This window comes from Caenorhabditis elegans, chromosome IV (genome assembly GCF_000002985.6).
Source record: "Caenorhabditis elegans chromosome IV".
In the NCBI taxonomy this organism is placed as follows: Eukaryota; Metazoa; Nematoda; class Chromadorea; order Rhabditida; family Rhabditidae; genus Caenorhabditis; species Caenorhabditis elegans.
Window position 1 is genome coordinate 15143511 of NC_003282.8, and position 24154 is coordinate 15167664.

Here is a 24154-nt window from a genome sequence, read left to right on the forward strand (position 1 = left end):
CACAAAATTAGGGGGCTGAGTTTTGCAAGCCTCTAATGTTTCTAACGGAAGTTGTTTTTCATTCAATTTTGAGCAAGAAATTTTTATATTAACGAGGGGTGCGCGGGTAGCTTCTCTTAATGGCACAAAATTATTGAAGGCAAATATCATTACACTTTAACAACAATGTGAAACTGTAGTTTTTTTTTTAATTTTTTGATGTCAAAAAATTCCACACAGCTTGTAGAAAAACTTCTTTAAAATTAATTTTTATTCTCAAAATTCACAAACTCATATCCAAATTGGCCACTTGATTATTCACTGGCTTATTTCTAAACATATTGAAAAAGCCTTGCCGATAAACTGATATAATCATTATCACAGCAAAAGGGTCTAGCACTGGGTAGATGGAAATTAAAATGGAGGTTAAACTAGTGGAAGCATCATTTTTTACATTAAAAATTGGAAGAATCATTACTATTAGAATGGGTATGTAGATGAGAATCAAAGGAACAATCATTTGGGATAACAGAGCTCTGTAGAGTTGTTTTTGGACGGCTTCGTAGACTTTTGAATAGGTGACACCTTTCATTTTGTGATGGATAAAGTATAGGCATAGAAGAATCACGGAGAACGAGAGACCCTGGAAAATTGATTTTTTTGAAACAATTTTTATGTAAAAGACAAATGGAACTGTAGGAAAATTTTTAGAATGATTGTATAATATTCGCAAAATGATTGAAAGAAAAACGACTGTACCAATGTTTTGCAAATCATTCCGACTTTTACAATATTTGTAAAATAGTAGAAATTATATTTGAAATTTTTGTTTTTGGTACATGGAGAGAAATGAGTTTGCAACCGATATTTCAAAAAGATGTTCACTTGAAAAACTGAAACTTTGCAGAATTTCAGCAGTTACCAAAACCGCGGTGTTTTTTTTCGAAACTTTTAGTTAAAATGGGAAACTTGTGAGGAATAATTGGTTCTGAACCCCAGTAGGATCCTAAAACTAGTGATTTAAAAAAATGAAACCACATATTTCACAAGTTTCGCTAATAACAGAGAACCAGATTTACAAAAAGATTTCAAATTTTGGAAGTTTTCAAAGAAGCAATTGATGATAAGTTTTGTTCTCAGAACAAATGGAGTACATGAAACTGTAAAAACTGTTTAAATTTTTTTTCTACATTGAGTTTAGAAAATTATTATTGAACGTAGAAAAACTGTAGAAATTATTTTCACAGAATGGAAGAATTTGAAGCCAAGTATTTTTGAGCCATTTTGTATTAATTTTCACATAAGTTTTATCTTTAAAAAATCGTTTTTTGAAAATGCTAAATCGAACAGACAACAAATTTTCAAAAATTGGCTGATTTTATTAATTATGTGAAACTGTTGAAGTTTGTTTTTTATTCTACCAGTATGAATAATCTACTTCATGATTGTTTCAATTTGGATATATGTTTTTTTTAAATTCTGAGGAATAGAACAATTTCAATTCAATTACTTTCAAAATATAAAAGAAATATGAAACTGACTGTTATTTTTTTTTAACAATGGGAACAAAATAACTTTTTCCTTCAACTTGATGATTTTACCAGAAGATCTACTCTGAGCAACTTGGAATTTCTGTCCCTGTATTTTTATGACTTTGAAACAGCAAAAAAATGTTCCTAGAAAAATTTCTTCCAAAACTGGCTTTACAGAATAGTTTTAGATTTATTTTTAATCAATTTGAGATTTCGAACATTTTCTTAAACTTAAAAAAAAATTAAATTTTTTTCATACAGTTTGTATCAAATACGCGTGCGTTTTACGAAATGTTTTCAAAAAATGTCCCCATAAAATGTCGGCTGCTAGAGTAAGTCTTACCATGATCAGTGCAAAATTGATAACCATAAAAATGGTTGGCCAATTGAGTGACCGTATTCCCAATTCGTTTTCAACGGCGTAACTTGCAGCAACATAGTAGACTTCCGTCATGTTCAGGTTGAAACTTGAAGTCATTACTGGTCTGAAATGTGTTTTCTCGGCTATCAATAGCTTTTTCTAGGCGTTACTATGATATTTATTTAACGACAGTTTGTGTTTCAAATTGTTTTATAATAACTTTTTGAAACAGTATTTTTTGGAATGAGTATTTTTTTCTGAAAACTCAGCAAATGAAAATTGGAGCTTTTCGGCCGAAAAAAGTGCGCTGTTACTAGTTGTTTGAAGGGATCGCTAAAACTTACCTCAAAACCTCGTCAACCTGGGGGGTCTCTCTGGCAATTAAAAATATGCAAAGCCCCCAATTCACACCAAATATTCCAACCAATCCAAACCAAAATCCCAAGAATTTCCCTTTGAAATAGTGCAAATATTTCCGACGACTTATTGCAAAACATCTGTACACAAATTGAACAGCTATGAAAACCAATGCCTGACTGTAGCTTGTTCCGTAGATTGCTGGAAATAAATTATGGAATTATGAGGTGATTGATTCTTCTTTCATCTTTTATTTAATGTGCACAACTTGAAACAATAAATTTTTTTTCCAGTTTTAATTTTTGAAAATAGTGAAAAATAGCTGAAACTCACACAAAAGACCTCGCATAAAAATCCGTGGAACTTCCAAATAATTTGTCGATGTGAAAACGAATAAGACGTATTTTTCCGTAGAGATTATCTGATGAAAATACAAATTGTTTTGGTTGGAGTCAAACAAAATTTTTCCGTCGTTTATATGGATTGTTTGAAACATCAATTTTTAAAAATTAATCTGAATTTTCAGAATTTGTTTATTTTCTGAGGAACAAGCAAGTCGTTGACAATTAGATATGGAAACTGTTTTAAACGCTTCATGAAACTGTACATATTTTTTAAAAATTTCATTCAAATTTTTCATTACCCTGAAACAAGTTCAATTAAAAATGAATTTGATCAAATTGCAAGAAGCATAAAATATTTTTTAAATCAAAATGAACAATTAATTTTAGAATTTTTGATTCAAGAACTTGCCTGTTCAGAGGTTTGAAAAAAAAAGTTTGTATATATTATCTATCAAAAAGTTTATACATCAATTTGGCATAATAGTCGAACAGTTTTTCAAAAGAAAATTTGTTTTATGGTACATTGGAAATATCAACATCAGCACGCACGGGAGTTATTTTATGCAAACTGTGAAACTGTCAAAAATTTGCAAAGTTAAATAATTTGGACAGTAAAGTGGTATTCTAAAATTTGATTTTTTGTAAAATGTTTCCCGTTTCAACTTTTTTAAATAAAAATCCTCTCCTCCAGAGTTTTTTAGTGGTGCCTTCTTAGCACATAATAGGATATTAATTATAAATTATAAACTATTAATGTCAAAATTTTTTGATTGAAAAAATTTTTCCAAATAGGCTTGTCGTTTATGTTCAAAAAAAAGTCCCGGAGATTTTGAAACCGTGATTTTTTAATATTATTTTGAACTAACAAAACTAGTTTTCAAAATATAGGCATTATTGCTCCTTACCGGTTGTATAAAAGCATGGATCGTTGCAAAAACCAGACTATTGATTGAAAATGCCATCATCAAATAGACATAGTTCCCAAAATGTTTAGGGGAGCTGGTTTTTATTAGGTTGAGAAGTACTCCATTGATTAAAGTGGACATTATGAATGTGATAAAGTCAGTGATACGAGAGACGTTGAGCCATTGGACATAGCTGGAAGACGAGGGGGTGGACATGACTGGCAAATCTGAAAAATAGGTGTGGAACATTTTATTAATTTTAATGTTTTCAAGAGAAAAAATAAATTTTCCACATGCAAAAAAATTTGAAATTTATGACGTTTCAAACAAATATTTTAGATTTTACCTGGTGGATCAAATTTATCAAAAGAATCATCTCGTGGACCGAATTAACTTTTGAAAACTTTTTATTTATATAACATGAACGAGAAACTGTAAACACAAAAAACTTGGTTACATATTGGAAAACGAAAAATTATAGTATTTTATTGTATTTTTCGTATTAGTTTAAATAAATTTTAGTCTAATTCATAGCATACACAGTTGTAAACCACAAATTATTTGTGTACTGATTAAATGTCCTTAATGGTACGGCAGAAATATATTTGTTCTAACAATTAAAAAAACTATTTTCTGAATTGATAAATACATTTTTAGTCAGAACAAGCTTTATAAAACATTAACAAGTTTTTTTTTCGATTAATAATTTCACTGGTGGGGCTCCCAAACTGAAAAAGTCCCAAAACGAGAATTAGCAGTCAACACACAATTCATCACCGAAAAACTAATAGTATACATTTTCATGTGGAACATTTCTAGAGGTGAACGAAATAATGAAGCTAGAAATAGGATTAGAAAAAAAACTACTTAAAAACAATAAATTGTTGGGGCTCGCAAACCGGAAAAAATCCACGGACCGGCGTTCTTTTTTTCGGTGTCCTGGTAGTTTTTAACCAGTTTTGGTCAAAATGTCAAAAGTTTTTGGTTCAGAGAAACAACTGAATTTTGACTTTTTATTTGAAATCAAGAAAATCTGGAAAGCAGAATAAATACTAAAAAACCGGCCTTCTGTATAGTTATTTTTAGGCCTGTTGAATGGGTCGAGATGGGTCGACCCGCGACCCATTTTCGGAAAATGTCTGGAATTGAAAAAACATGTTTGTTTTGTTGTTTTGTTGTTTGTATCGAAAATACGATAATTTTATAATTTTCAGCTTTTACACGTGTTTTTTTGACAAAAAATAATTTTTCAAGTTTTTGATAATTTTCTGTTAAGTTTTGGAAAAATGGGTCGGGGACACGACCCCGACCCGGCCGACCCAAAAAAAATGGGGCGACCCACTCCACAGGCCTAGTTATTTTGTTCAAATAACGTTTATGAAACAGAAAACGAAATAATAATAAGTTGTATAGCTAGCTGGCCAAGTTGCTATCGCGCGCCGACACTGTCTCCGGGGGATTCATTGATGTTACCATGCAGACATGGAAATCAGGTGGCTTACAATTAGTACGTAGCTACGCGTAGCACACAAATAAATAAATAAATGCATTTAAAAAAAAATTCAGAAATCCGTTTGATTCACTATCAGTTAGAAGCTTCATAAATGGAATCAGTTTATGCTTGATGATTTTATGAAAAATTTGAAACAGTATTGAATAATGTTTTCCGGTGGCACACACAAAGCCGTCACAAATGTATTTAAACACATGTTTTTATATACTTGAATAAGGTTGTGACGTAATTTTTCTACACTTTTTAATTTTCCGACACTACTTGAATAACCCCATAAGGCAACTTACGACGACGTGTTTGAAATATAATCATGAGACAAAATAAGTTGTATAGCCAGACAAGCCAATTCTCTGGAGATGTCTGATTATTGACGTTAACATACAGACTTGTCTACATCCTGTAAAATAATAAAAAACAATAGGTTATGTAAGAATTTGCCAGAAAATATTTTGAAAAACAATTTCAGATACGGTAGCCCTGCATGTTTTGGAAGATACATGGATCAATTCGAGCTGTATAACTTGAAAGAAATTCAACTTACGACACAAATAAATTAAATGTTTGAAACAGTAATACTTTTAATGCATTTTTTAAAAATTCATACATCAAATCAACTGATAATATTCCTTAGAAAACATGAAATTGAATAAAAGCCATTTTTTTATTTGTATTAAAACAATCTGCTCAATTTATTACTAGAATAGTTTTGTGGTTTCATTTTTCGTGAGCTTTCAATTATTTTAAAGCCTAAAATTTTTTTTGAATTGGTGTTTTACAGTTCTGTAGATTTTGTCGTGGTTAGCCTAAAAAAATGTTTTAAAATTTTTTGATCAAATTTCAGATATCTTTAAGTTTATACTTTTCTGCAATTGCAAAACCCTCAGAATTAAGTTTTTCGAGATCTTTTGTTGATAATGTTGTTTTGAAACAGTTCTTTTAAGTTGTGAGAACACATAAAAGAAGTTAATGATTTTGTTACTCGAAAAGTGCCAAATTTTGAAATTTTTTATTTTTAGTTTTTATTTTTTTTTGCAAAAAATGGAAACGTGTTTTGCCTAGAGACAGTTAATTTAAAGAACAGTATAATTTTTGTTTTAAAGTTTGAAAAATACAGTATTGAATCTGAAAACTTCAAGTTTTCCATGGAAAACCAATAACTTTTGGAAATTGTTACAAAAAATTTAGGGCTTAAAAAAAAAAGAAAATTTTCAATTTTAATTTAAAAAAATTCTGCGTCTGAATTCTTGATGAAAGTGTCTGTATCGTTGCTTTTATATAAGTACATACTTATTATTATTATTATTACTTACTCTTCAATTTTTGCATTTACGCGCGATGGTCCCGGCATTGGTCTCGCCACGCACCCCAAAAATCAATGGGTGGCGCGTGTCGAGACCATCGCGCGTAAATGCGCCTCCCTTTAAAGTCGTAGAAAAATGCTTCGAGATTTTCGCATAACCTGCACAAAAATTGTATGTTGTAAGCCTTGTTTTTGACATAACTTGATTTTAATTTTTTGAAAATCCAGTCATTGATAAACGAAAGCTTAGACCGAAACAACCTGCATTCTTCTCATTAGGATTGCCCACCTTTTATCGTCATTTTGATCTACGGCAATCCGCTTCTAGGTTTGGACAGGCACACCAGTCTGGTAAAAGTTGCTTAAATATGTGGCTGCCCAGCTCCAAATTTTTTAATTTAATTTTTTTGTTACTTTATTGTATGCAAAAAATCAATAAAAAATGTTTCTTTCTAAAATACTTTTTGCAAAGTAACGTTCAACTCAATTTGGGTTTTTTCATTGTTTCTTTGAATACAGTACACTTGAAGGCGCACATACAAAATTTCTGAATTAATTTGGTCCAAGACCAGTTCGGTGTACCTCCTTTAAACTCGTAGAAGTGCAAAATAAGCTGCATGATATAAAAAATTCAAATAAGATAGTTTTGCAAGCAATTTTTGACAGTTTTTCAGAAAACATGCAGAAAAATTTTTGAATACGGCCAAAAAATAAAAAAGGGTACCATTGTTCTGATTCAATATCGACAGTAAAAGTGCATTTTTATGTTAACAGCAAGAAACAGAGTATTTCAAAGGTTCCTATTTTTGAAATATTAATTGAATATCAATTTAAAAAACAACGGTTATAGGTTACACATATTCGAAATTTGTATTGTTTCAACAGACTTATTTCACCGAATTTGAATTTTTATCATTAATAAGTCCTTTGATGAATCCTTTTATGTGTTAACCATTTTCTAAAAACATTTTCTGCAATACTGTCCAATTTCTGAATGTATTGTTAAATGTTTCATTGAGGTATTTGACTGGTGATACATTTTTGTTGAAAAATACATAAAAATAGTTATTCGAAACCCTATAGTCAGTCAACGAGCGAAGCCACAAGGCGTGGCCAACGTTTTATAGCGAATTGATTGCAGTAATAAAATTGTTTAAAACATGGCAGCATCTCTTCCTGTATCAACGATAATTTTTGTTAGGCTTTGAGGCTTCTTCAAGATTGTTACTTACCATGAATAAAGAGACACAATTTTACATTGTTTTTTCCAGTGGTAAATTAATTACTATCTTGAAACAGTAATTAAAGCAAAGATTCAACATCTATGAGGCAAATGTAACATAGAATAATTGTTTTTCTATCAAAATGGTCTTCAAATGATCTGCATGTAACTTCAACATTATTTTGAAATATATGTGAAACTGTAAAAAAGTTTCCGGCTCTAACTCTTCAAAACGTCGGAATAAAAAATGCGGTATATGAAATGTTTTCTGCAATTTTTTCCAGTTTCATAAAATAAGTAAGTAACATATCATATTCTACAAATAATTTTATTCTTGGAGAAATGAACAAATCGGAAAAATTCAAATGACTATGCATCAAGTAACGCAACTACGGCAGAAGTCAAAAAATCATAACTTCTTCAAAAAAAAAATTCAAAGGATTTTTGAACTTGAAAATTGGTACAGTTTCAAGTTGTTTTTATACTGAGGAACATGTAACAAAAATTGATAATTCCGTACAGCTTTTAATGTTACTCAAAAAAAATTAGAAAGCACTACCTTGTTTAGATTCCAATTTTTTTTTGTTAAAATACATATAAAACTAGGAACATGCCAAACGCTTCAGATCTGCAAATACTCGTGAAGTCCCGATTTGATTAGATGTTTGTTCTAGAACATGTTCTGGTAGCTTCACTTTAATAAAACTCATTTTTGAAATCGATGCCTGAAAAATAATTTTTGATTATAAATTTGATTTAACAAAATTTAAAACAAAAAACTAAAAATTAGAAATTTAGATAGAGGAACGAAAAGATTAGTAATGATTGGAAAACATACAACTTTAAGACAAATCTGAAATTGTACCGACATTTTTTTTAACACGGTCCCAACTATAACTTTTTTAAAAGAGATTTTTTATAGTTTTCGTGTAGAATAAATTTTTTATCTAATAGGAATGCCACTTTACCATATTTTCTACAGGCGTCCTATTTTGTTCATTTCGTTCCTATTGGTTTCGCCTCATCAACGATGACTTTATGAAAAATATGAAACTGTCGAATTTGAGCGAACTTTTTTTAATGTCAAATTCAGATTCAGAAAGACTTAAAAATAATTAAAAACTATTAAGTATTTGAGGGGTTTTTTTTTTCAAAAAAAAAAAAAAAACATCTGCAAATTTATAATTCCAATGAAAATATTTTGTGAAAAGATCCACTTGGTTTCTAATTTGGTTTAAAACTGGTTCAAACAGAAAATTATTCAAAATAGATCATAGAACAAATAATTTTTCCCAACTCCAATTATACACAAATTTTTCTCCTTTTATAGTTTTGTTTGAGTGTTTTCCGTTTTTTTAAAATTTTTTTGTTGATAAAATTCTGCCTTTATCAATTTTTTTCAATTTAAAGTTGTTTTTAAATTAAAAATGTGAAAAAGTATTGATTAATTTTTTAGTGAGCTTTGTTCAAAAGTTGATCATATGTTTGTTGTTACACCAGTTTACGATAATCATTTTCAAAAAAAAACTGTTTTTTATTTAATTTAGCTTGAAAGTCCGGTTTTGGAGCATAAACCTGAAACTTACAAAATTTGATGCATAGCTAGACGACCAAATTCACTAGAGATGTCTGATTGTTTAAGTTGACATGCAGACTTGTATTTTCTGCCTCTTCCTATATTAAATCCTGAAATTGCATTCTTGACAGAAATAAAAAATAAGGGCACGTTGTCGTAATGGGGTGTCCGATAAAAATGTACAAAATTTGAGCTTTAATAACTTGGCTCATAGCTGGCGCTTTTGCGTTCAATAAGTGCGAATTTCTCAAAAATAGTTGCCCCACCATGGTCATTATTGAGGGGATTGGTTTTGGGAAGGGTGGAACACTGATTTGCGCGGGTTTCTGGAGACCGCGAAAATTGAATATTTTCTTTGTACTGAACAGTTTTATGTTTTTCAGTCCCAAATCTTCAGTTTTTCTGGCATTTGGTTCCAATTTGTGCACAAGATAGAACTTCGAATTACCAATTTTTTGAAACTATTTGGAAAAAAATTGACCAACTTTCCAAAATGTAGGCCATCATTCAAATTTTGCAAAATTAAAAGGATGGATTAAACGTGAAAAAATTTCCTACCACTCTCTCTCTCTCTATTTTGGGGATGAATTCGATCGTTTTCATTTCTTATTTTATAACGTGAGGAGAATTTAATTTTTAAGATTTTTCGAGATTTCTACTTTTTTCTAATCCTATTGAAAATCGCATCAGGGGTGTGCGGCAAATTTGCCAAAATTGCCGAGCTCGGCAAATTTTGAACTTTGCCGCACACGTAAAAAATTTGGCAGTGCAATTTTGACAAAAACTATTGGTCTACAAAAGTTAAGTAAAATGGCACAAAATTGAGTTATAGTGATGGTTCATCAAAATTTTGAGATTTGCCGCACACCCCTGGACCGCACTATTCGAAAATTTTAACCTCATTGCCAGCTGGGCAGGCCGGAGGCCTGCGATGCTATTGTATTTCACTCAAACCCAAAAATCAGGGACTAGGGCCGCCTTCTTACTCTTAGAAACTTTAAGTCATTTCTATCCCTACTCCCAGCAGAGCAGGCCGGAGGCCTCCTATGAGACTACGTCTGTTTTTGGAAAGGCCAGGTAATCCGGATTGAGGGCCGCAGGCCCGAATACACATAGAAGTGTTGGACAATCGTTAAACCTACTCTAAGCCCAATAAATCAGGATGAGTGCCACAGGCCCGAATACACTTAAAAAAGACCCAGAAAAAATATTATCTTCAAATGGCCATGGCTCAGTCAATTTTGGTTAAAAAAGATCCAAATTTTCCCCAGTTTACCAACTTAATGCACTGCGAAGCCTAGCGCGCTTGACGCGCTAGTCTATACTAGTAGGTTAAATAATAAGAACGATTTTTTTATTTTTTTTTGGATATTTATATGTTGAATCTACGAGTATTTATTAGCATGGATTTTTCGATATCTAAATTTTTTAACTAGTTGATCACAAAATTTATCTTTTTTCAGTATACTCGGTAAAAGCCCGTATTCTTTTTCGAATGCCTTCGCAGTTTCATTGTGCTCTGAATTGGATTTGCCTCTGGAACTCGACGAATTAATTTTCCAATTTTTAGACATCTCGTATTATTTCCACCAAAATTATTTTACAAAATGATTGTGAAATTAAACTTCTAGTAAAGTAAGTAAATTTTAAGAGCATTTCTAAAATTTTATAAGTTTAGAGGGAAAATGTCAGAATTTCAATATTATTACACTTTAAATTAAATTTTTTTTCTAAATGTCCAAGTAACTGTTCAAATTTAAAATAACGTTTCTTAGATTTGTCAATCCAGCAAAAACGGAATTGGATAACTTTTTTATCAAGATTAGGAATTTTAAACCAATCAGTTTTTAATAGAAAAGATAGACAATTTTCTGGCGGTCATTTTTCGTTTTCATCGAAAATATAAAATTCGGGGTTGGATTTTGAGATAACAGCCAATTTAGGTTTGAAGACTGAGTATCATGAACGTGGTCATTTTGTTTCTGTGCTACAGTGCTGTTCGGACAGAAGAAAACAGAATGAAAACATTGAAAAAATCTTAAAAATATCAGGTTGTCCCATAAGTTTTTGTACTTTTTTTCAAATATTTTTCCAAAACTTCTAGAAAGTTTTAAAATTTTTTCATCGTAGGTCGTGTCAAGGTCGGGTCGTCCCCTTTCAGAAAAGATTCATTTCATCCATTTCTACTTTGCCACGATGACAATCATCAAACTTGAACGTCGAGACGTTAGATTGCTTCTTCTTTATGAATTTCGTCTTGGTCATTCAGCAATGGAAGCGGAACGAAACATATGCGGTGCGATGGGTGAGGGAGCACTCTCTTATAATACAGCAAAGAGTTGGTTTCAAAAGTAAAAATTATTTGAAACAGAAAAAACAATTAATTTTTTGAAAATACAGATTTTTGCCTATTTCGAGTTACACATTATATAATTGGTATTATTTATGACTACGCTATTCTTGCAACTTTAATTTTTTTTAAAGCACAATTTCTCGTAACCATAAAGGTAACTATGCGTTTTGGTAACTTGTAAGCCTTTTGATTTTTTAAATTTCTGATGTTTCACGTGGTTTCAAGTTACTATGAAAAATGAGTGTAATTTAATGTTTTATTCAACATTGGAACAAAATGAATAAATTTTTCAGAGAAACACAGAAATTACATAAAAATGGGGCAAATTGTGACTAACTGTTCAAAAATCTGCGCTGCATTCAATAAATTCTAATTTTTTGCCGTTTCAAGGTGTCTGTATATTTGGGAGATTTTTGATGTTGAACATTCTGGGTTGGAGTCACACGTTGAAATTTGAAACTTGTGAAGCTTACGCTTTCTAGCATTTGTTTTTTACAAAGAAGCACTAATTTTATGTGCCCACAAAACGTCGGTGACAAATACTAAATCTTGGCAACTCTAAAATTTGCGAGTTCAAATCCGGTCAAAGTAAAACGGTCATGAAAATATTTTATTTCTAAATTATACCGACAAAATTAAGATTTAAAATCTCCTTATTTCTCGTCATTTTCTGTCTTTTGACGAATTGTGTATGGTAAAAAAGAAATTTTTAAAAAAATTTCCCAGAATTTTACTTTACTTTTTATTAAAGTTATTATTGTTGGGAAGGGTTGAACTATATTTTAACAACTCGAAACTGTGGAAATTTTCAAGTTCAAGCGAATAAAAGCAAAAATTTACCAAAGTCATGTTAATTTCCATGTTGTTTACTTATTCTTGTCAGTAACTTATTAAATGATAATGATGAAAATAAAAACTATTTACTTTTTTTAAAATTGAAACAGAAATATAATTGTTATGTGAAATCTGGATTTTTTTTTTTCGATTTTTTTAGTTTTTTTTTAAATCAAAACTTCTAATTTTTGAAAAAATATTTTAATTTGTCGTTTTGTCCAGACTTTGGATCAACATTTTTTCACTGAATGTAAGATGTTTTATAAGACAATCGGATGAGTAAAGTTTTAAAGCTTAAAGAAATTTTTTTCTAAAATTTCAGGATCATCTCGGGGACCAGAAATTAGGAAATTAAAAACATATTTCTTGTTATTTGAAACAATTTTTGAGAGATTTTTGATTCATAGACACGGACTTTTTTTTACATTCACTGAGCCTGCGGATAACCTGCGGTAGTTAAAATTAAACTGATATTTTTCTGTTCATAAGTTTGAGAATCTTTTTCGAAATCCAATTTGTAAGATTATTATGATATGCCAGCTGAGAACGTGTTAATTGATTTATTCTTTGAAAAAATATCCAGTAATCACTGTTTATAACGCAAATGAAATTAAAAAAGTGAAACACATGGTAATTGGGAAATACATTCTCAGCATGAAAATTATTAATAAATAAATAATTATTGATTACGAAGAAAAGCCACACCCAAATGTACACAGATTGCCTGAAGATTACAGTATTTTTGTTCCAGAAATATACTCCAAAAAATCTAATAATTAGACGAGAATGTGTGAAAAAATGAGTCAATAAAAGTTTTGCTTCAAAATTTATTTCGGAAAGATTATTTTTCAATTTTGATTTGAAAAATATGCCGACTGTCGACAAAATCCGTGAATCAATATTGGAAATGTCAAAGCAAAATGAATCTCACAAATTTTATGAAACTCTACGTCCAGAAGCCTTTTGTCCTCTGAAATTGAAAATTGGAGGAGATGGGGATAGTGGAAAAGTCACTTGTGATCCGAAAAGGGCGAGGAATGATTGCACGTGGGGTTTTTATTTGGAAAATCATGTACCAACGATCGTTTGAAACTTAGAAATTGAAGAAAAATCATTGAAACTGTAATTTTTTGAAAAAATTCTGTTTGAAAAGGTGTGTGGAAAAATGCGTACTTGGTAACAAAATATTAAAATTAGTCAATCTTAAACAACATGTATGAAACAGCACAATTTAGTAGTAAAATATTTTGGGAACTGGAATCTCTACATCATTGTTGCCCTAAACTTGAGCATGATTAGAAAGAGACAGTGAAACAGTAAACAACTTTTAAGTTTGTCAGTCAGAAAGCAAATAGCGTACATGATTAGAAATTTAGTACCATTCCTATGGCAAAAAAACTAGGCTAGTAAAACAAAGGTTTATAATACAGAATTATTTTTTTAAAAAAAGTTATTTATTTTTTGGAGCCAAGTTAGATTACAGTTGAAAAAATGCCAAATGAGATCGTAAGTCGTTTGAAGTTAGTCGTTGAGTCGTAATAATATATTTGTTCATTTGTCTCGGAACTTGAAAACTAGTTGAAACAATAAATGCTTTTTTTTTCAATTTTTTATCAAAATCGACTTAAATCGCTGTTCTGAATATTGAAACTTTCTTTGTCCAAAGTAGTACTCAAAAAGTTTTGTTTCAAATATGTGAAAACATTGAAACTGGAAAAAAATTTTAAAATTGAAATTGCGTTAATTATTTTCTACCGTCAACTGTCAAAATAACGTTTTGTACGTTTACTGCAAATTTAAACTACTGGAAATTAATTTTTCATCGGGAATGTGCAGGTGAACGTTTTAAATTCGCGATTTCATTGATTCGATATAAAACTAACGTTCGTTAGAAAACTGAGAAAGAGACTAGTAGTAAACAAAATTATGAAAAATTTTAAAAATTTCAGAAACAGTAAAAAAAAATTTTGAAACAAAAATTTTCAAATCTTCCCTTTAATTGTTGTTATAAATTTTAGTATGATGTCTCTTGGCCTGAATGATCAAATTCAATTCGATGAGGAAATCCAGTCAATCACCGATTATCGATGCAATATTATTGGTGCAGATATGGCAAGGCAAAATGCTACAACACAGGAAAAATATGCAAAAATGAAAGGACAACTGTTTGTTGGCAATGTGCCAGATACATTGAAATTGTGTGAGTGAGAGAAAAAACACAAATTAACACCCGACATCTTAGGGGTTTTTTGGTTGTAGCTTTCTATTGGATTTGGAAAAGAACTAATTCTAATTGAAACAGTTATTTATAACATTTATTTGAAACAGAGAAAGTTTTTTTGAAATATTTAATATTTCCAGATCGCATGATGATTGACTCTGAATCAAAAGAGGTGGAAATTCTAAAAATCGATATTGAAAGTTCAGAACACGCGGCACTTGAACCATTCTTGAAGAATTATTTTGTGTGTCAGATTCTGATTGAAATACACGGACTTCCTGCCAAGCAATTGGAAATGTTAAGGAAAATCTCGAGGTTCGAAAATTTTGAGTTTTGAGCTTTCAGAACTGAGTACTCAGAGAACAAATTTAGTGCCAAAGAAAATAAAAAGCGACCGACATTTGGAGGGTTTCAAACATTTTGGATGATTTTCGAAATTAGACTGGAATTACAAAATGTTGCCAGGCTTGCCTTTTTGTAACTTTGGGAAGAAGAAAGTTCAATTTTAAAGACAAATTATATCTGTTTCAAATGTTTCGTAAGGTAAAGGTAAAGGCCAGATGGCATTTTGCATGGATATATGTCTTTGTTTTGCCCGTGAAATATCGGATGCAAAAATGGTAATTCAAAAAGCAATCAGTGATTTGATTTCATATCGTGCGATATTAATGAGCAAAGTGAAACAGTAAAAAAAATTTAAGTCAAATTTTATTTTGTCTCTGTTCTAACACATTTTTCAATTAATTTTCAATTCAATTCTGAATCATTAATTAATAATCTAAATCTAACAAGGTTCAATTTGGTTTAATCCCTTTAAAAATACTGTATTTTTTAAATTTTATATATTCAGATTGGGTTTCCGAATGTTCAACTTCGAACGTAATCCCTCGTGTACAATATGTTGCGAGTACAGTTTTATCAACGAAATGTGTATGTCAAGATATCAAGTTATTCCAATGGTTTCTTTGATTACGTGAATAAAATTTTTGAAAGTGATTTAAATATGCTTTATCCTGTTGTGAACGCATCTTATATTTAGACAAGTAAATTTTTTCATTGCATTTTTTTATTAATTTACTGGCAGTTATTTCCTGTTCTCAACAATGAGAAACATTTGAAAAACAATTGCCAAAATTGTTTTAAGTTCAAAATTTCACTGTTTCAAACATAATTGAAGTGATGGATACTCAAATCTCACTACAAATGCAGTAAATGAAATTCAAAACTTGGTAAAATGAGATTAAATGTTAATTATAATGATGGTTTTCTATAAATATGGGTCTTTAGAGTAAAAAATCTTGAAAATCTTTTTAACAATGCACAATCACTACTGTGCAAAAACGCCAATCTTTTGAAACCAGTTTGAAACAAGATATTAAAAAAAAAACATTTCGAAAAATCTTAATTTTGTGAGATTTTAAAACCCTAATATTGGAATGGAATTTGCAGATAATGAATAAATTTATTAAACGATCATCCGATAAAAGATTTTAAACAAATATTTAAAAAATGGTGAATTATAATTCCCTGTTTCAAATTTTCGATAAACAACTTGGAATGATTTTGAAATTACTAATCTCTTTAGGTAAATTAAGCAGTGTTAATTAAAAGTTATAAAAAACCGATTTGAATCATTTTAAAATTCTGATATAAATTTTGTCAAGCTGTTGAAAAATTAAAAGAAAACAGGAAATTTGGGAATTTATATAATATTTCATTTTCAAGGACAGCTTTTTCATATCTCCCTAGAACTTTCTAGAACTTCCCTAGAACTTTTCAGTTAAACACTTTTCCTAAAAAAGTTTGCTTGCCGAGCTGGAGACTTTTGAAAACGAACTACTTATTTTTGGAATATTCTAGAAAGTTGAACATATATATCTCGGCAAACAAATTTTCTTAGGAAAAGTGTTAATTGAAAAGTTTTAGATAAAGTTATAATCTACAACTTTTTAGTTGATCACTTTTTTGTGAGATTTTTTTCAGCGGAGCCGCATAGTTAAGATGTTTTGCAGTCATTGAGCTTTGTAAAACATATCGATAAAGCATCAGAAATAACAGCTTGGACATTGAAAATTATAGAAAGTAACGAATTGATAATGTTATACAAGATTTGGTACGTTTTGAAAAAATGTTCAAAAAAAAGTTGGAACCAAATTTTTGGTGGAGAAAAAGTGAAAATTTTCAACAAAATAAAAATTTCTGTAAAATTTCCAGGACAATTGTGATTTAATTGAGAAGCAAACAATTGTTCTGGAAAGCTCTAAAAACTGTTTAAAACTTGATTTTCGTTCTGGAAATGAATAACTTCAAAAAATGCAAAAAAAAACCAATCATGGGAATTGATCCCACGAAAATGAGCTTTTCAACGGAAATAGTTCTAGGGAGATATGAAAAAGCTGTCCTTGAAAATGAAATATTATATAAATTCCCAAATTTCCTGTTTTCTTTTAATTTTTCAACAGCTTGACAAAATTTATATCAGAATTTTAAAATGATTCAAATCGGTTTTTTATAACTTTTAATTAACACTGCTTAATTTACCTAAAGAGATTAGTAATTTCAAAATCATTCCAAGTTGTTTATCGAAAATTTGAAACAGGGAATTATAATTCACCATTTTTTAAATATTTGTTTAAAATCTTTTATCGGATGATCGTTTAATAAATTTATTCATTATCTGCAAATTCCATTCCAATATTAGGGTTTTAAAATCTCACAAAATTAAGATTTTTCGAAATGTTTTTTTTTTAATATCTTGTTTCAAACTGGTTTCAAAAGATTGGCGTTTTTGCACAGTAGTGATTGTGCATTGTTAAAAAGATTTTCAAGATTTTTTACTCTAAAGACCCATATTTATAGAAAACCATCATTATAATTAACATTTAATCTCATTTTACCAAGTTTTGAATTTCATTTACTGCATTTGTAGTGAGATTTGAGTATCCATCACTTCAATTATGTTTGAAACAGTGAAATTTTGAACTTAAAACAATTTTGGCAATTGTTTTTCAAATGTTTCTCATTGTTGAGAACAGGAAATAACTGCCAGTAAATTAATAAAAAAATGCAATGAAAAAATTTACTTGTCTAAATATAAGATGCGTTCACAACAGGATAAAGCATATTTAAATCACTTTCAAAAATTTTATTCACGTAATCAAAGAAACCATTGGAATAACTTGATATCTTGACATACACATTTCGTTGATAAAACTGTACTCGCAACATATTGTACACGAGGGATTACGTTCGAAGTTGAACATTCGGAAACCCAATCTGAATATATAAAATTTAAAAAATACAGTATTTTTAAAGGGATTAAACCAAATTGAACCTTGTTAGATTTAGATTATTAATTAATGATTCAGAATTGAATTGAAAATTAATTGAAAAATGTGTTAGAACAGAGACAAAATAAAATTTGACTTAAATTTTTTTTACTGTTTCACTTTGCTCATTAATATCGCACGATATGAAATCAAATCACTGATTGCTTTTTGAATTACCATTTTTGCATCCGATATTTCACGGGCAAAACAAAGACATATATCCATGCAAAATGCCATCTGGCCTTTACCTTTACCTTACGAAACATTTGAAACAGATATAATTTGTCTTTAAAATTGAACTTTCTTCTTCCCAAAGTTACAAAAAGGCAAGCCTGGCAACATTTTGTAATTCCAGTCTAATTTCGAAAATCATCCAAAATGTTTGAAACCCTCCAAATGTCGGTCGCTTTTTATTTTCTTTGGCACTAAATTTGTTCTCTGAGTACTCAGTTCTGAAAGCTCAAAACTCAAAATTTTCGAACCTCGAGATTTTCCTTAACATTTCCAATTGCTTGGCAGGAAGTCCGTGTATTTCAATCAGAATCTGACACACAAAATAATTCTTCAAGAATGGTTCAAGTGCCGCGTGTTCTGAACTTTCAATATCGATTTTTAGAATTTCCACCTCTTTTGATTCAGAGTCAATCATCATGCGATCTGGAAATATTAAATATTTCAAAAAAACTTTCTCTGTTTCAAATAAATGTTATAAATAACTGTTTCAATTAGAATTAGTTCTTTTCCAAATCCAATAGAAAGCTACAACCAAAAAACCCCTAAGATGTCGGGTGTTAATTTGTGTTTTTTCTCTCACTCACACAATTTCAATGTATCTGGCACATTGCCAACAAACAGTTGTCCTTTCATTTTTGCATATTTTTCCTGTGTTGTAGCATTTTGCCTTGCCATATCTGCACCAATAATATTGCATCGATAATCGGTGATTGACTGGATTTCCTCATCGAATTGAATTTGATCATTCAGGCCAAGAGACATCATACTAAAATTTATAACAACAATTAAAGGGAAGATTTGAAAATTTTTGTTTCAAAATTTTTTTTTACTGTTTCTGAAATTTTTAAAATTTTTCATAATTTTGTTTACTACTAGTCTCTTTCTCAGTTTTCTAACGAACGTTAGTTTTATATCGAATCAATGAAATCGCGAATTTAAAACGTTCACCTGCACATTCCCGATGAAAAATTAATTTCCAGTAGTTTAAATTTGCAGTAAACGTACAAAACGTTATTTTGACAGTTGACGGTAGAAAATAATTAACGCAATTTCAATTTTAAAATTTTTTTCCAGTTTCAATGTTTTCACATATTTGAAACAAAACTTTTTGAGTACTACTTTGGACAAAGAAAGTTTCAATATTCAGAACAGCGATTTAAGTCGATTTTGATAAAAAATTGAAAAAAAAAGCATTTATTGTTTCAACTAGTTTTCAAGTTCCGAGACAAATGAACAAATATATTATTACGACTCAACGACTAACTTCAAACGACTTACGATCTCATTTGGCATTTTTTCAACTGTAATCTAACTTGGCTCCAAAAAATAAATAACTTTTTTTAAAAAAATAATTCTGTATTATAAACCTTTGTTTTACTAGCCTAGTTTTTTTGCCATAGGAATGGTACTAAATTTCTAATCATGTACGCTATTTGCTTTCTGACTGACAAACTTAAAAGTTGTTTACTGTTTCACTGTCTCTTTCTAATCATGCTCAAGTTTAGGGCAACAATGATGTAGAGATTCCAGTTCCCAAAATATTTTACTACTAAATTGTGCTGTTTCATACATGTTGTTTAAGATTGACTAATTTTAATATTTTGTTACCAAGTACGCATTTTTCCACACACCTTTTCAAACAGAATTTTTTCAAAAAATTACAGTTTCAATGATTTTTCTTCAATTTCTAAGTTTCAAACGATCGTTGGTACATGATTTTCCAAATAAAAATCCCACGTGCAATCATTCCTCGCCCTTTTCGGATCACAAGTGACTTTTCCACTATCCCCATCTCCTCCAATTTTCAATTTCAGAGGACAAAAGGCTTCTGGACGTAGAGTTTCATAAAATTTGTGAGATTCATTTTGCTTTGACATTTCCAATATTGATTCACGGATTTTGTCTCCCTGGTTTAGAGCTTCTTGTCGCATTTTCTACAAATTTATTATGGAAAAAAAAAATTGATTTTTAAAACTTACCTTCAAAGTTGCCGATTCCAAGTTAATTCTTGTATCTGAAAATTGATAGAACTTACATTGAACTTGTTTTCCCTGAGCTGTTGTGGCAATATTTAATTAAAAAGGGATGTCATTTCACCAAGTTTTGGAAACAGTACAAATTTTTTTATTGAATATATTTTTTCCATTTTCATACAACCCTGACTAAATAGCGCCTGATCTTGTCATTTGTTACAATTTGTGTTATCTAGAAATAAGTACCCGTAAGATGTCTGATGCAAAAAAATTATTTAAAATTTGCAACAAATTTTAGTGGAAAACGTTAGCAGTTCTATAATTTTGATGTTTTCACATAGTTTTGAAGTTTGAAAACAGTATTTATTTGTCTGGATCATTAGAAAAATTATTGTTTTGAAATAATCCTAAAATCAGTTGGAAACAATAAAAAATTATCCACAAAATATTTCAAAAGTTTTTTCTAATTTCCACTGTTTTACGTGCAGTACATCATTCAACATGTTTTAGTTGCATCTGATATATGTTCATTTATTAAGAAGAAAAAAAATCAATAAATATAATTAGACTCATCCCGCAAGAGAAAATATTGTTGAATGAATACTCAAATTCAATTGGTTAACTTTAAAAAGTTATGCATCAAATACAAATACATATGGAATACTTTTTTTTCGTTTGTCTTTTGTGGAATTTCGAAAGTTGAGACAGTAGCTCTTCGAATTTCAAAATATAAAATCTCAGAAAATGTTCAAAAATGTTTTTGTGACGGCTCGAAATCTCGAAAAAATTAGGTTAATTTTAGCTAAACTCTCGAATTTCGTACAGTTTTTCGTGTTGCAGCTTTCCGAAGGTGACATTTTTAGAAATTATCATCTTTCAAAAAATTGCTGCATAATCTTCGGCACATTTTGGGCTTATACGTTCAAAATCGTTTGAACCGTTACTCTTCCTGTAACTAAATATTTGTCTGCTGTTTTGCGGTATCCATTTCAATAAAACCAAATTTCACTCAGGGCTGACCACTGTTTCCTATGCTCATTTCACCACATTGAAATCATTTTTTCAACGAAGAAATTGATTGGAAGATTGAGACCGGGAAAATTTAAACAAAAACGTGTTTCAGTATGTTTTGAAAAAAGGTTACATCAAAATATACTATTATAAGTCTCTAATTCTCTTCATAAATAAATCTAACAATTAAAAAATAAAGATTTTCTATGAATTCTATGAAAAAAGAGACTTACTGTGTTTCAAATGTTTATACAAATACAAAATAACCAGACATTGACAGAAAAATACCAGAGCACAGAAGAAATGAGTATTTAAATCCTTTCGTTTTCTTGTGAAAACCATGTTTTTATTATAATTGATTTTGACCATAATAATGGATTTAGAAACAAAGAATTTCGTTGTTCAATGTATATGTGTATACTCACCTGAGCAATAAATGCCCAGTGCAAATACAGAGAAAAATATGAGGGATATTTGATTTATATCTCGCATTCTGTTGTATGAAACGGGTTTCAGCACAATATTAAAATCATATTACAGTATAATTTCTCTCCCACTGGTATAAAGTTTCCTCATCCTTAACATTTTTGTGAAAATTAAAAAAAAAAACTGTTTCTATGAATTGATATGTATAATTGTTATCAATTGAAAAACATTAGAATCACATTTTTTGGTGTGCAAAAAAAGTTTCGACCTTCTGGCACATTTATTGAGAACCATTACAAAATGATTTGTATCAAATAATATTAAATTAAAAAATGTCCAGAACAACAACTTTCATACATCTATTTTATACGGAAATGTAAAATAATTTTTTGCGGAAAATATATGTTACAATCATACTATAACAAAAATAAATGATCCACTGTCATAATAAACAGGCATGGAAAACCATTTTATCGTAAATTTTCTTTCAACGCTATAACTTTTTTTTGGAAAATTTTTTCCAAGCTCTCTGAAAGTTGTAAAATCATTTTTTTTTAAATTAAGTATTGTTTTATTTGCAGCACTGGAACAATTTCAACAACTCGGCTCGACTTGAATTTTTTTTTCAATTTTACCAAAATTAAAAAAAAACACATTTTTTGTTAAAATAAAATATATTGTTTCATAGTGTCCGTAAAATAACTAGATTTATTTTGTAAAAACTATTGGAGGCCTGGTTGTTTGTGCTGGAATGTTTCGAGAATATCATAAAGCAGTTCATTTTTTAAAATTGTAATTTAATGTCTCTTTGTTTGAGTTCTATTCAAATTTCTCTACTAAATTTTTTCATGATTTTAGTATCATAAATTTCAAACGGTAATGAAACATTTTTTTTAACTGAAAAAGAAAATTAGTATTTTCAGACAAAAAATGTGTTTCAGATGCTCATCAAATCCCTCGTGTTTGAAAAAATGTTTTTACTTCAAACTGAGACTTTACTTGATACACTCTTCGAAAAACAACTGTAATAAAGGAAAATTTAAAAAAAAAGCCTTTCAATAATTTTTCCTGTTTCAATCTGCTTGTTTCAAGCTATCCATTTTGCAACAATACTGTTCATCTCGTATTTATTCAAAATACTGAGTAGGAAATTAAATCGATCGAAAATATATATCATTACTTATATATAAAAAAATAATTCCGTTTGTTCCATAGTAGGTAGTCTATGTAGTCTTTGTAGTCTGTGACGTCACACCCAAAGTCACTGAGAATTGTGGGCGAAGTCTGTCATCCTTCGTGGTGAGACCCATCGTGGCGAGACCCATCGTGGCGAGACCCATCGTGGCGAGACCCATCGTGGTGAGACCCGTCGTGGCGAGACCCATCGTGATGAGACCCATCGTGGTGAGACCCATCGTGGCGAGACCCATCGTGGTGAGACCCATCGTGGCGAGACCCACCGTGGTAAGACCCGTCGTGGTGAGACCCATCGTGGTAAGACCCACCGTGGTGAGACCCGTCGTGGTGAGACCCACCGTGGTAAGACCCAAAATTTTGGCGGGAAATTTAAATTTTCTGTGAAAAATATTTTGGCGGGAAATTTAAATTTTCTGAGAAAACTATTTTGGAGGGAAATTTAAATTTTCTGTGAAAAATATTTTGGCGGGAAATTTAAATTTTCTGTGAAAAATATTTTTGCGGGAAATTGAAATTTTCTGAAAATTCTAAAATTCTGGAAATCTAGAATCTTCTGGAAATTTCGAAAAAATTCTCGAATGTTCCAGAACTTTCTAGAACAATCGAGAAAATTCTGGAATGTTCCAGAACTTTCTAGAAAAATCGAGAAAATTCTGGAATGTTCCAGAATTTTCTAGAAAAATCGAGAAAATTCTGGAATGTTCCAGAACTTTCTAGAAAATTCTGGAAAATTCTGGAATGTTCCAGAACTTTCTAAAAAAATCGAGAAAATTCTGGAATGTTCCAGAACTTTCTAGAAAAATTGGGAAATTTCTGGAATGTTCCAGAACTTTCTAAAAAAATCGAGAAAATTCTGGAATGTTCCAGCACTTTCTAGAAAAATTGGGAAATTTCTGGAATGTTCCAGAACTTTCTAGAAAAATCGAGAAAATTCTGGAATGTTCCGAAAAATTGAGCTTAGAGCTTTAGAAGAGGTAGTTATTTGGGAGTTGATGGGGGATCAAGTCAAAGTACTGTAGTGGTACTATAGGGTTACTGTAGTTTTGGAAAAATTGGCATTTCGTCCTTTGAAGAGGTATTGGGTTAGGAGTCGGTGGAGGATAATGTCAAGGTATTGTAGTGGTATTGTAAGGTTACTGTCTTGGTCAAAAAGTAACAGAAAGTTTTCATACTGTCTGTGAATTTTTGAAACATGCATGTCGTAGAAAAATACATACATGTAACAGTGCCAGTAAACCGCGTTTTAAGTGTTTCAAGTTTTCTTCATGATGAGAAATTTTTTGAGTGATTGAAGGTATGTGTGTCAAATACTTTTAATGGTGCCAGTCGTTGCCCGCGCCGTAGGCGCGGTCAGCGGCTGGTTTTGATAATAATATTAATTAAAAAATCCTCTATTTTTTTACCTAAACTGTTAATTTTTCCAATTTCTATATTTTTCCGATACTCATAATCCACAATTGTAAAATAACTATCAAGGTAAAATCGTT

General features: G+C 30.2%; 3 protein-coding genes and 79 non-coding genes across 84 annotated transcripts; 34 read left to right on the plus strand and 48 right to left on the minus strand.

Annotated features, from left to right (window-relative positions):
• Positions 1–108: 108 nt before the first annotated feature.
• 21ur-12690 lies at positions 109–129 on the minus strand. Its single transcript, NR_061866.1, has one exon.
• On the minus strand, positions 110–130 carry 21ur-5569. The gene has a single exon (NR_061867.1).
• A 130-nt stretch (positions 131–260) lies between these two features.
• Positions 261–281, minus strand: 21ur-8339. The gene has a single exon (NR_061868.1).
• Positions 263–3694, minus strand: str-78 (Seven TM Receptor; the record flags this gene model as incomplete). The annotated part of the gene is made up of 5 exons (NM_070427.2): positions 263–622; positions 1855–1996; positions 2217–2430; positions 2563–2650; positions 3479–3694. The coding sequence occupies 5 exons, from the start codon at positions 3692–3694 to the stop codon at positions 263–265; spliced, it is 1020 nt and encodes a 339-aa protein (NP_502828.2).
• 21ur-10858 lies at positions 610–630 on the minus strand. Its single transcript, NR_061869.1, has one exon.
• On the minus strand, positions 717–737 carry 21ur-5270. Its single transcript, NR_061870.1, has one exon.
• On the minus strand, positions 1076–1096 carry 21ur-5021. Its single transcript, NR_061871.1, has one exon.
• Positions 1312–1332, minus strand: 21ur-6636. The gene has a single exon (NR_061872.1).
• Positions 1315–1335, minus strand: 21ur-10642. Its single transcript, NR_061873.1, has one exon.
• On the minus strand, positions 1450–1470 carry 21ur-5452. The gene has a single exon (NR_061874.1).
• On the minus strand, positions 1453–1473 carry 21ur-7694. The gene has a single exon (NR_061875.1).
• Positions 1577–1597, minus strand: 21ur-4519. Its single transcript, NR_061876.1, has one exon.
• Positions 2037–2057, minus strand: 21ur-10488. Its single transcript, NR_061877.1, has one exon.
• 21ur-4165 lies at positions 2440–2460 on the minus strand. Its single transcript, NR_061878.1, has one exon.
• Positions 2660–2680, minus strand: 21ur-519. Its single transcript, NR_061879.1, has one exon.
• 21ur-10194 lies at positions 2661–2681 on the minus strand. Its single transcript, NR_061880.1, has one exon.
• On the plus strand, positions 2857–2877 carry 21ur-9169. Its single transcript, NR_061881.1, has one exon.
• Positions 3082–3102, minus strand: 21ur-14384. Its single transcript, NR_061882.1, has one exon.
• 21ur-654 lies at positions 3085–3105 on the minus strand. Its single transcript, NR_061883.1, has one exon.
• 21ur-12223 lies at positions 3275–3295 on the plus strand. The gene has a single exon (NR_061884.1).
• Positions 3695–3841: 147 nt separating the features above from the next.
• 21ur-13388 lies at positions 3842–3862 on the minus strand. The gene has a single exon (NR_061885.1).
• 21ur-10499 lies at positions 3843–3863 on the plus strand. The gene has a single exon (NR_061886.1).
• 21ur-997 lies at positions 3847–3867 on the minus strand. The gene has a single exon (NR_061887.1).
• Positions 3868–4006: 139 nt separating this feature from the next.
• 21ur-812 lies at positions 4007–4027 on the minus strand. The gene has a single exon (NR_061888.1).
• A 1033-nt stretch (positions 4028–5060) lies between these two features.
• 21ur-11195 lies at positions 5061–5081 on the minus strand. The gene has a single exon (NR_061889.1).
• On the minus strand, positions 5062–5082 carry 21ur-5001. Its single transcript, NR_061890.1, has one exon.
• Positions 5063–5083, minus strand: 21ur-10552. Its single transcript, NR_061891.1, has one exon.
• A 772-nt stretch (positions 5084–5855) lies between these two features.
• On the minus strand, positions 5856–5876 carry 21ur-8229. The gene has a single exon (NR_061892.1).
• 21ur-2125 lies at positions 5857–5877 on the minus strand. The gene has a single exon (NR_061893.1).
• A 417-nt stretch (positions 5878–6294) lies between these two features.
• On the plus strand, positions 6295–6315 carry 21ur-5060. Its single transcript, NR_061894.1, has one exon.
• Positions 6316–7008: 693 nt separating this feature from the next.
• 21ur-10193 lies at positions 7009–7029 on the minus strand. The gene has a single exon (NR_061895.1).
• 21ur-609 lies at positions 7010–7030 on the minus strand. Its single transcript, NR_061896.1, has one exon.
• A 180-nt stretch (positions 7031–7210) lies between these two features.
• 21ur-4669 lies at positions 7211–7231 on the plus strand. The gene has a single exon (NR_061897.1).
• A 133-nt stretch (positions 7232–7364) lies between these two features.
• Positions 7365–7385, minus strand: 21ur-3308. Its single transcript, NR_061898.1, has one exon.
• Positions 7386–7646: 261 nt separating this feature from the next.
• Positions 7647–7667, minus strand: 21ur-5785. Its single transcript, NR_061899.1, has one exon.
• On the minus strand, positions 7648–7668 carry 21ur-7486. Its single transcript, NR_061900.1, has one exon.
• A 171-nt stretch (positions 7669–7839) lies between these two features.
• Positions 7840–7860, plus strand: 21ur-7830. The gene has a single exon (NR_061901.1).
• 21ur-14937 lies at positions 7846–7866 on the plus strand. The gene has a single exon (NR_061902.1).
• Positions 7867–8022: 156 nt separating this feature from the next.
• Positions 8023–8043, plus strand: 21ur-1126. Its single transcript, NR_061903.1, has one exon.
• Positions 8044–8307: 264 nt separating this feature from the next.
• On the minus strand, positions 8308–8328 carry 21ur-638. The gene has a single exon (NR_061904.1).
• 21ur-11760 lies at positions 8311–8331 on the minus strand. The gene has a single exon (NR_061905.1).
• A 171-nt stretch (positions 8332–8502) lies between these two features.
• 21ur-1267 lies at positions 8503–8523 on the minus strand. The gene has a single exon (NR_061906.1).
• A 358-nt stretch (positions 8524–8881) lies between these two features.
• 21ur-1848 lies at positions 8882–8902 on the minus strand. The gene has a single exon (NR_061907.1).
• On the minus strand, positions 8885–8905 carry 21ur-749. Its single transcript, NR_061908.1, has one exon.
• Positions 8886–8906, minus strand: 21ur-7214. Its single transcript, NR_061909.1, has one exon.
• A 55-nt stretch (positions 8907–8961) lies between these two features.
• Positions 8962–8982, plus strand: 21ur-13764. The gene has a single exon (NR_061910.1).
• A 2712-nt stretch (positions 8983–11694) lies between these two features.
• Positions 11695–11715, plus strand: 21ur-14653. Its single transcript, NR_061911.1, has one exon.
• On the plus strand, positions 11703–11723 carry 21ur-10738. Its single transcript, NR_061912.1, has one exon.
• Positions 11724–11869: 146 nt separating this feature from the next.
• Positions 11870–11890, plus strand: 21ur-3787. Its single transcript, NR_061913.1, has one exon.
• A 284-nt stretch (positions 11891–12174) lies between these two features.
• 21ur-15694 lies at positions 12175–12195 on the minus strand. Its single transcript, NR_061914.1, has one exon.
• 21ur-6583 lies at positions 12176–12196 on the minus strand. The gene has a single exon (NR_061915.1).
• Positions 12197–12318: 122 nt separating this feature from the next.
• 21ur-15631 lies at positions 12319–12339 on the minus strand. The gene has a single exon (NR_061916.1).
• Positions 12322–12342, minus strand: 21ur-10755. Its single transcript, NR_061917.1, has one exon.
• A 146-nt stretch (positions 12343–12488) lies between these two features.
• 21ur-6119 lies at positions 12489–12509 on the minus strand. Its single transcript, NR_061918.1, has one exon.
• Positions 12510–12837: 328 nt separating this feature from the next.
• On the minus strand, positions 12838–12858 carry 21ur-8292. The gene has a single exon (NR_061919.1).
• A 286-nt stretch (positions 12859–13144) lies between these two features.
• On the plus strand, positions 13145–15474 carry Y40H7A.2 (the record flags this gene model as incomplete). Of its 2 annotated transcripts, none has more annotated exons than NM_070428.2 (4): positions 13145–13323; positions 14295–14476; positions 14638–14812; positions 15348–15474. In NM_070428.2, 4 exons carry the CDS (start codon positions 13145–13147, stop codon positions 15472–15474), a joined length of 663 nt encoding a protein of 220 aa, NP_502829.2. The 2 variants fall into 2 exon arrangements, with proteins under 2 accessions (NP_502829.2, NP_001294112.1); NM_001307183.1 differs by lacking the exon at positions 13145–13323 and adding an exon at positions 13775–13782.
• A 1559-nt stretch (positions 15475–17033) lies between these two features.
• Positions 17034–17054, plus strand: 21ur-4342. The gene has a single exon (NR_061920.1).
• Positions 17055–17296: 242 nt separating this feature from the next.
• 21ur-1265 lies at positions 17297–17317 on the plus strand. The gene has a single exon (NR_061921.1).
• Positions 17300–17320, plus strand: 21ur-342. Its single transcript, NR_061922.1, has one exon.
• Positions 17321–17621: 301 nt separating this feature from the next.
• On the minus strand, positions 17622–21418 carry Y40H7A.3 (the record flags this gene model as incomplete). 2 transcript variants are annotated; one of them, NM_070429.4, is made up of 6 exons in its annotated part: positions 17622–17773; positions 18309–18483; positions 18645–18826; positions 19798–19994; positions 20040–20074; positions 21278–21418. In NM_070429.4, 6 exons carry the CDS (start codon positions 21384–21386, stop codon positions 17647–17649), a joined length of 825 nt encoding a protein of 274 aa, NP_502830.2. The 2 variants fall into 2 exon arrangements, with proteins under 2 accessions (NP_502830.2, NP_001294113.1); NM_001307184.1 differs by lacking the exons at positions 19798–19994; positions 20040–20074; positions 21278–21418 and adding an exon at positions 19339–19346 and having other exon boundaries at positions 17647–17773.
• On the plus strand, positions 17985–18005 carry 21ur-4699. The gene has a single exon (NR_061923.1).
• On the plus strand, positions 19304–19324 carry 21ur-3627. Its single transcript, NR_061924.1, has one exon.
• 21ur-570 lies at positions 19307–19327 on the plus strand. Its single transcript, NR_061925.1, has one exon.
• Positions 19574–19594, plus strand: 21ur-3800. The gene has a single exon (NR_061926.1).
• On the plus strand, positions 19577–19597 carry 21ur-2178. The gene has a single exon (NR_061927.1).
• Positions 19666–19686, plus strand: 21ur-5272. Its single transcript, NR_061928.1, has one exon.
• 21ur-1538 lies at positions 19767–19787 on the plus strand. Its single transcript, NR_061929.1, has one exon.
• 21ur-1449 lies at positions 20107–20127 on the minus strand. The gene has a single exon (NR_061930.1).
• On the minus strand, positions 20108–20128 carry 21ur-11402. The gene has a single exon (NR_061931.1).
• 21ur-2936 lies at positions 20554–20574 on the plus strand. The gene has a single exon (NR_061932.1).
• On the plus strand, positions 21050–21070 carry 21ur-693. Its single transcript, NR_061933.1, has one exon.
• Positions 21193–21213, plus strand: 21ur-2374. Its single transcript, NR_061934.1, has one exon.
• Positions 21419–21700: 282 nt separating the features above from the next.
• 21ur-7823 lies at positions 21701–21721 on the plus strand. The gene has a single exon (NR_061935.1).
• A 415-nt stretch (positions 21722–22136) lies between these two features.
• Positions 22137–22232, plus strand: mir-78. The gene has a single exon (NR_000451.2). It is a non-coding gene; the product is annotated as a pre-microRNA mir-78 (primary transcript).
• On the plus strand, positions 22194–22214 carry 21ur-10414. Its single transcript, NR_061936.1, has one exon.
• 21ur-9780 lies at positions 22196–22216 on the plus strand. Its single transcript, NR_061937.1, has one exon.
• Positions 22233–22266: 34 nt separating the features above from the next.
• On the plus strand, positions 22267–22287 carry 21ur-1935. The gene has a single exon (NR_061939.1).
• Positions 22268–22288, plus strand: 21ur-10635. Its single transcript, NR_061940.1, has one exon.
• A 1-nt stretch (position 22289) lies between these two features.
• 21ur-14536 lies at positions 22290–22310 on the minus strand. The gene has a single exon (NR_061941.1).
• 21ur-9765 lies at positions 22291–22311 on the minus strand. The gene has a single exon (NR_061942.1).
• Positions 22312–22583: 272 nt separating this feature from the next.
• On the plus strand, positions 22584–22604 carry 21ur-3249. Its single transcript, NR_061943.1, has one exon.
• 21ur-8236 lies at positions 22587–22607 on the plus strand. The gene has a single exon (NR_061944.1).
• Positions 22608–24154: the final 1547 nt, after the last annotated feature.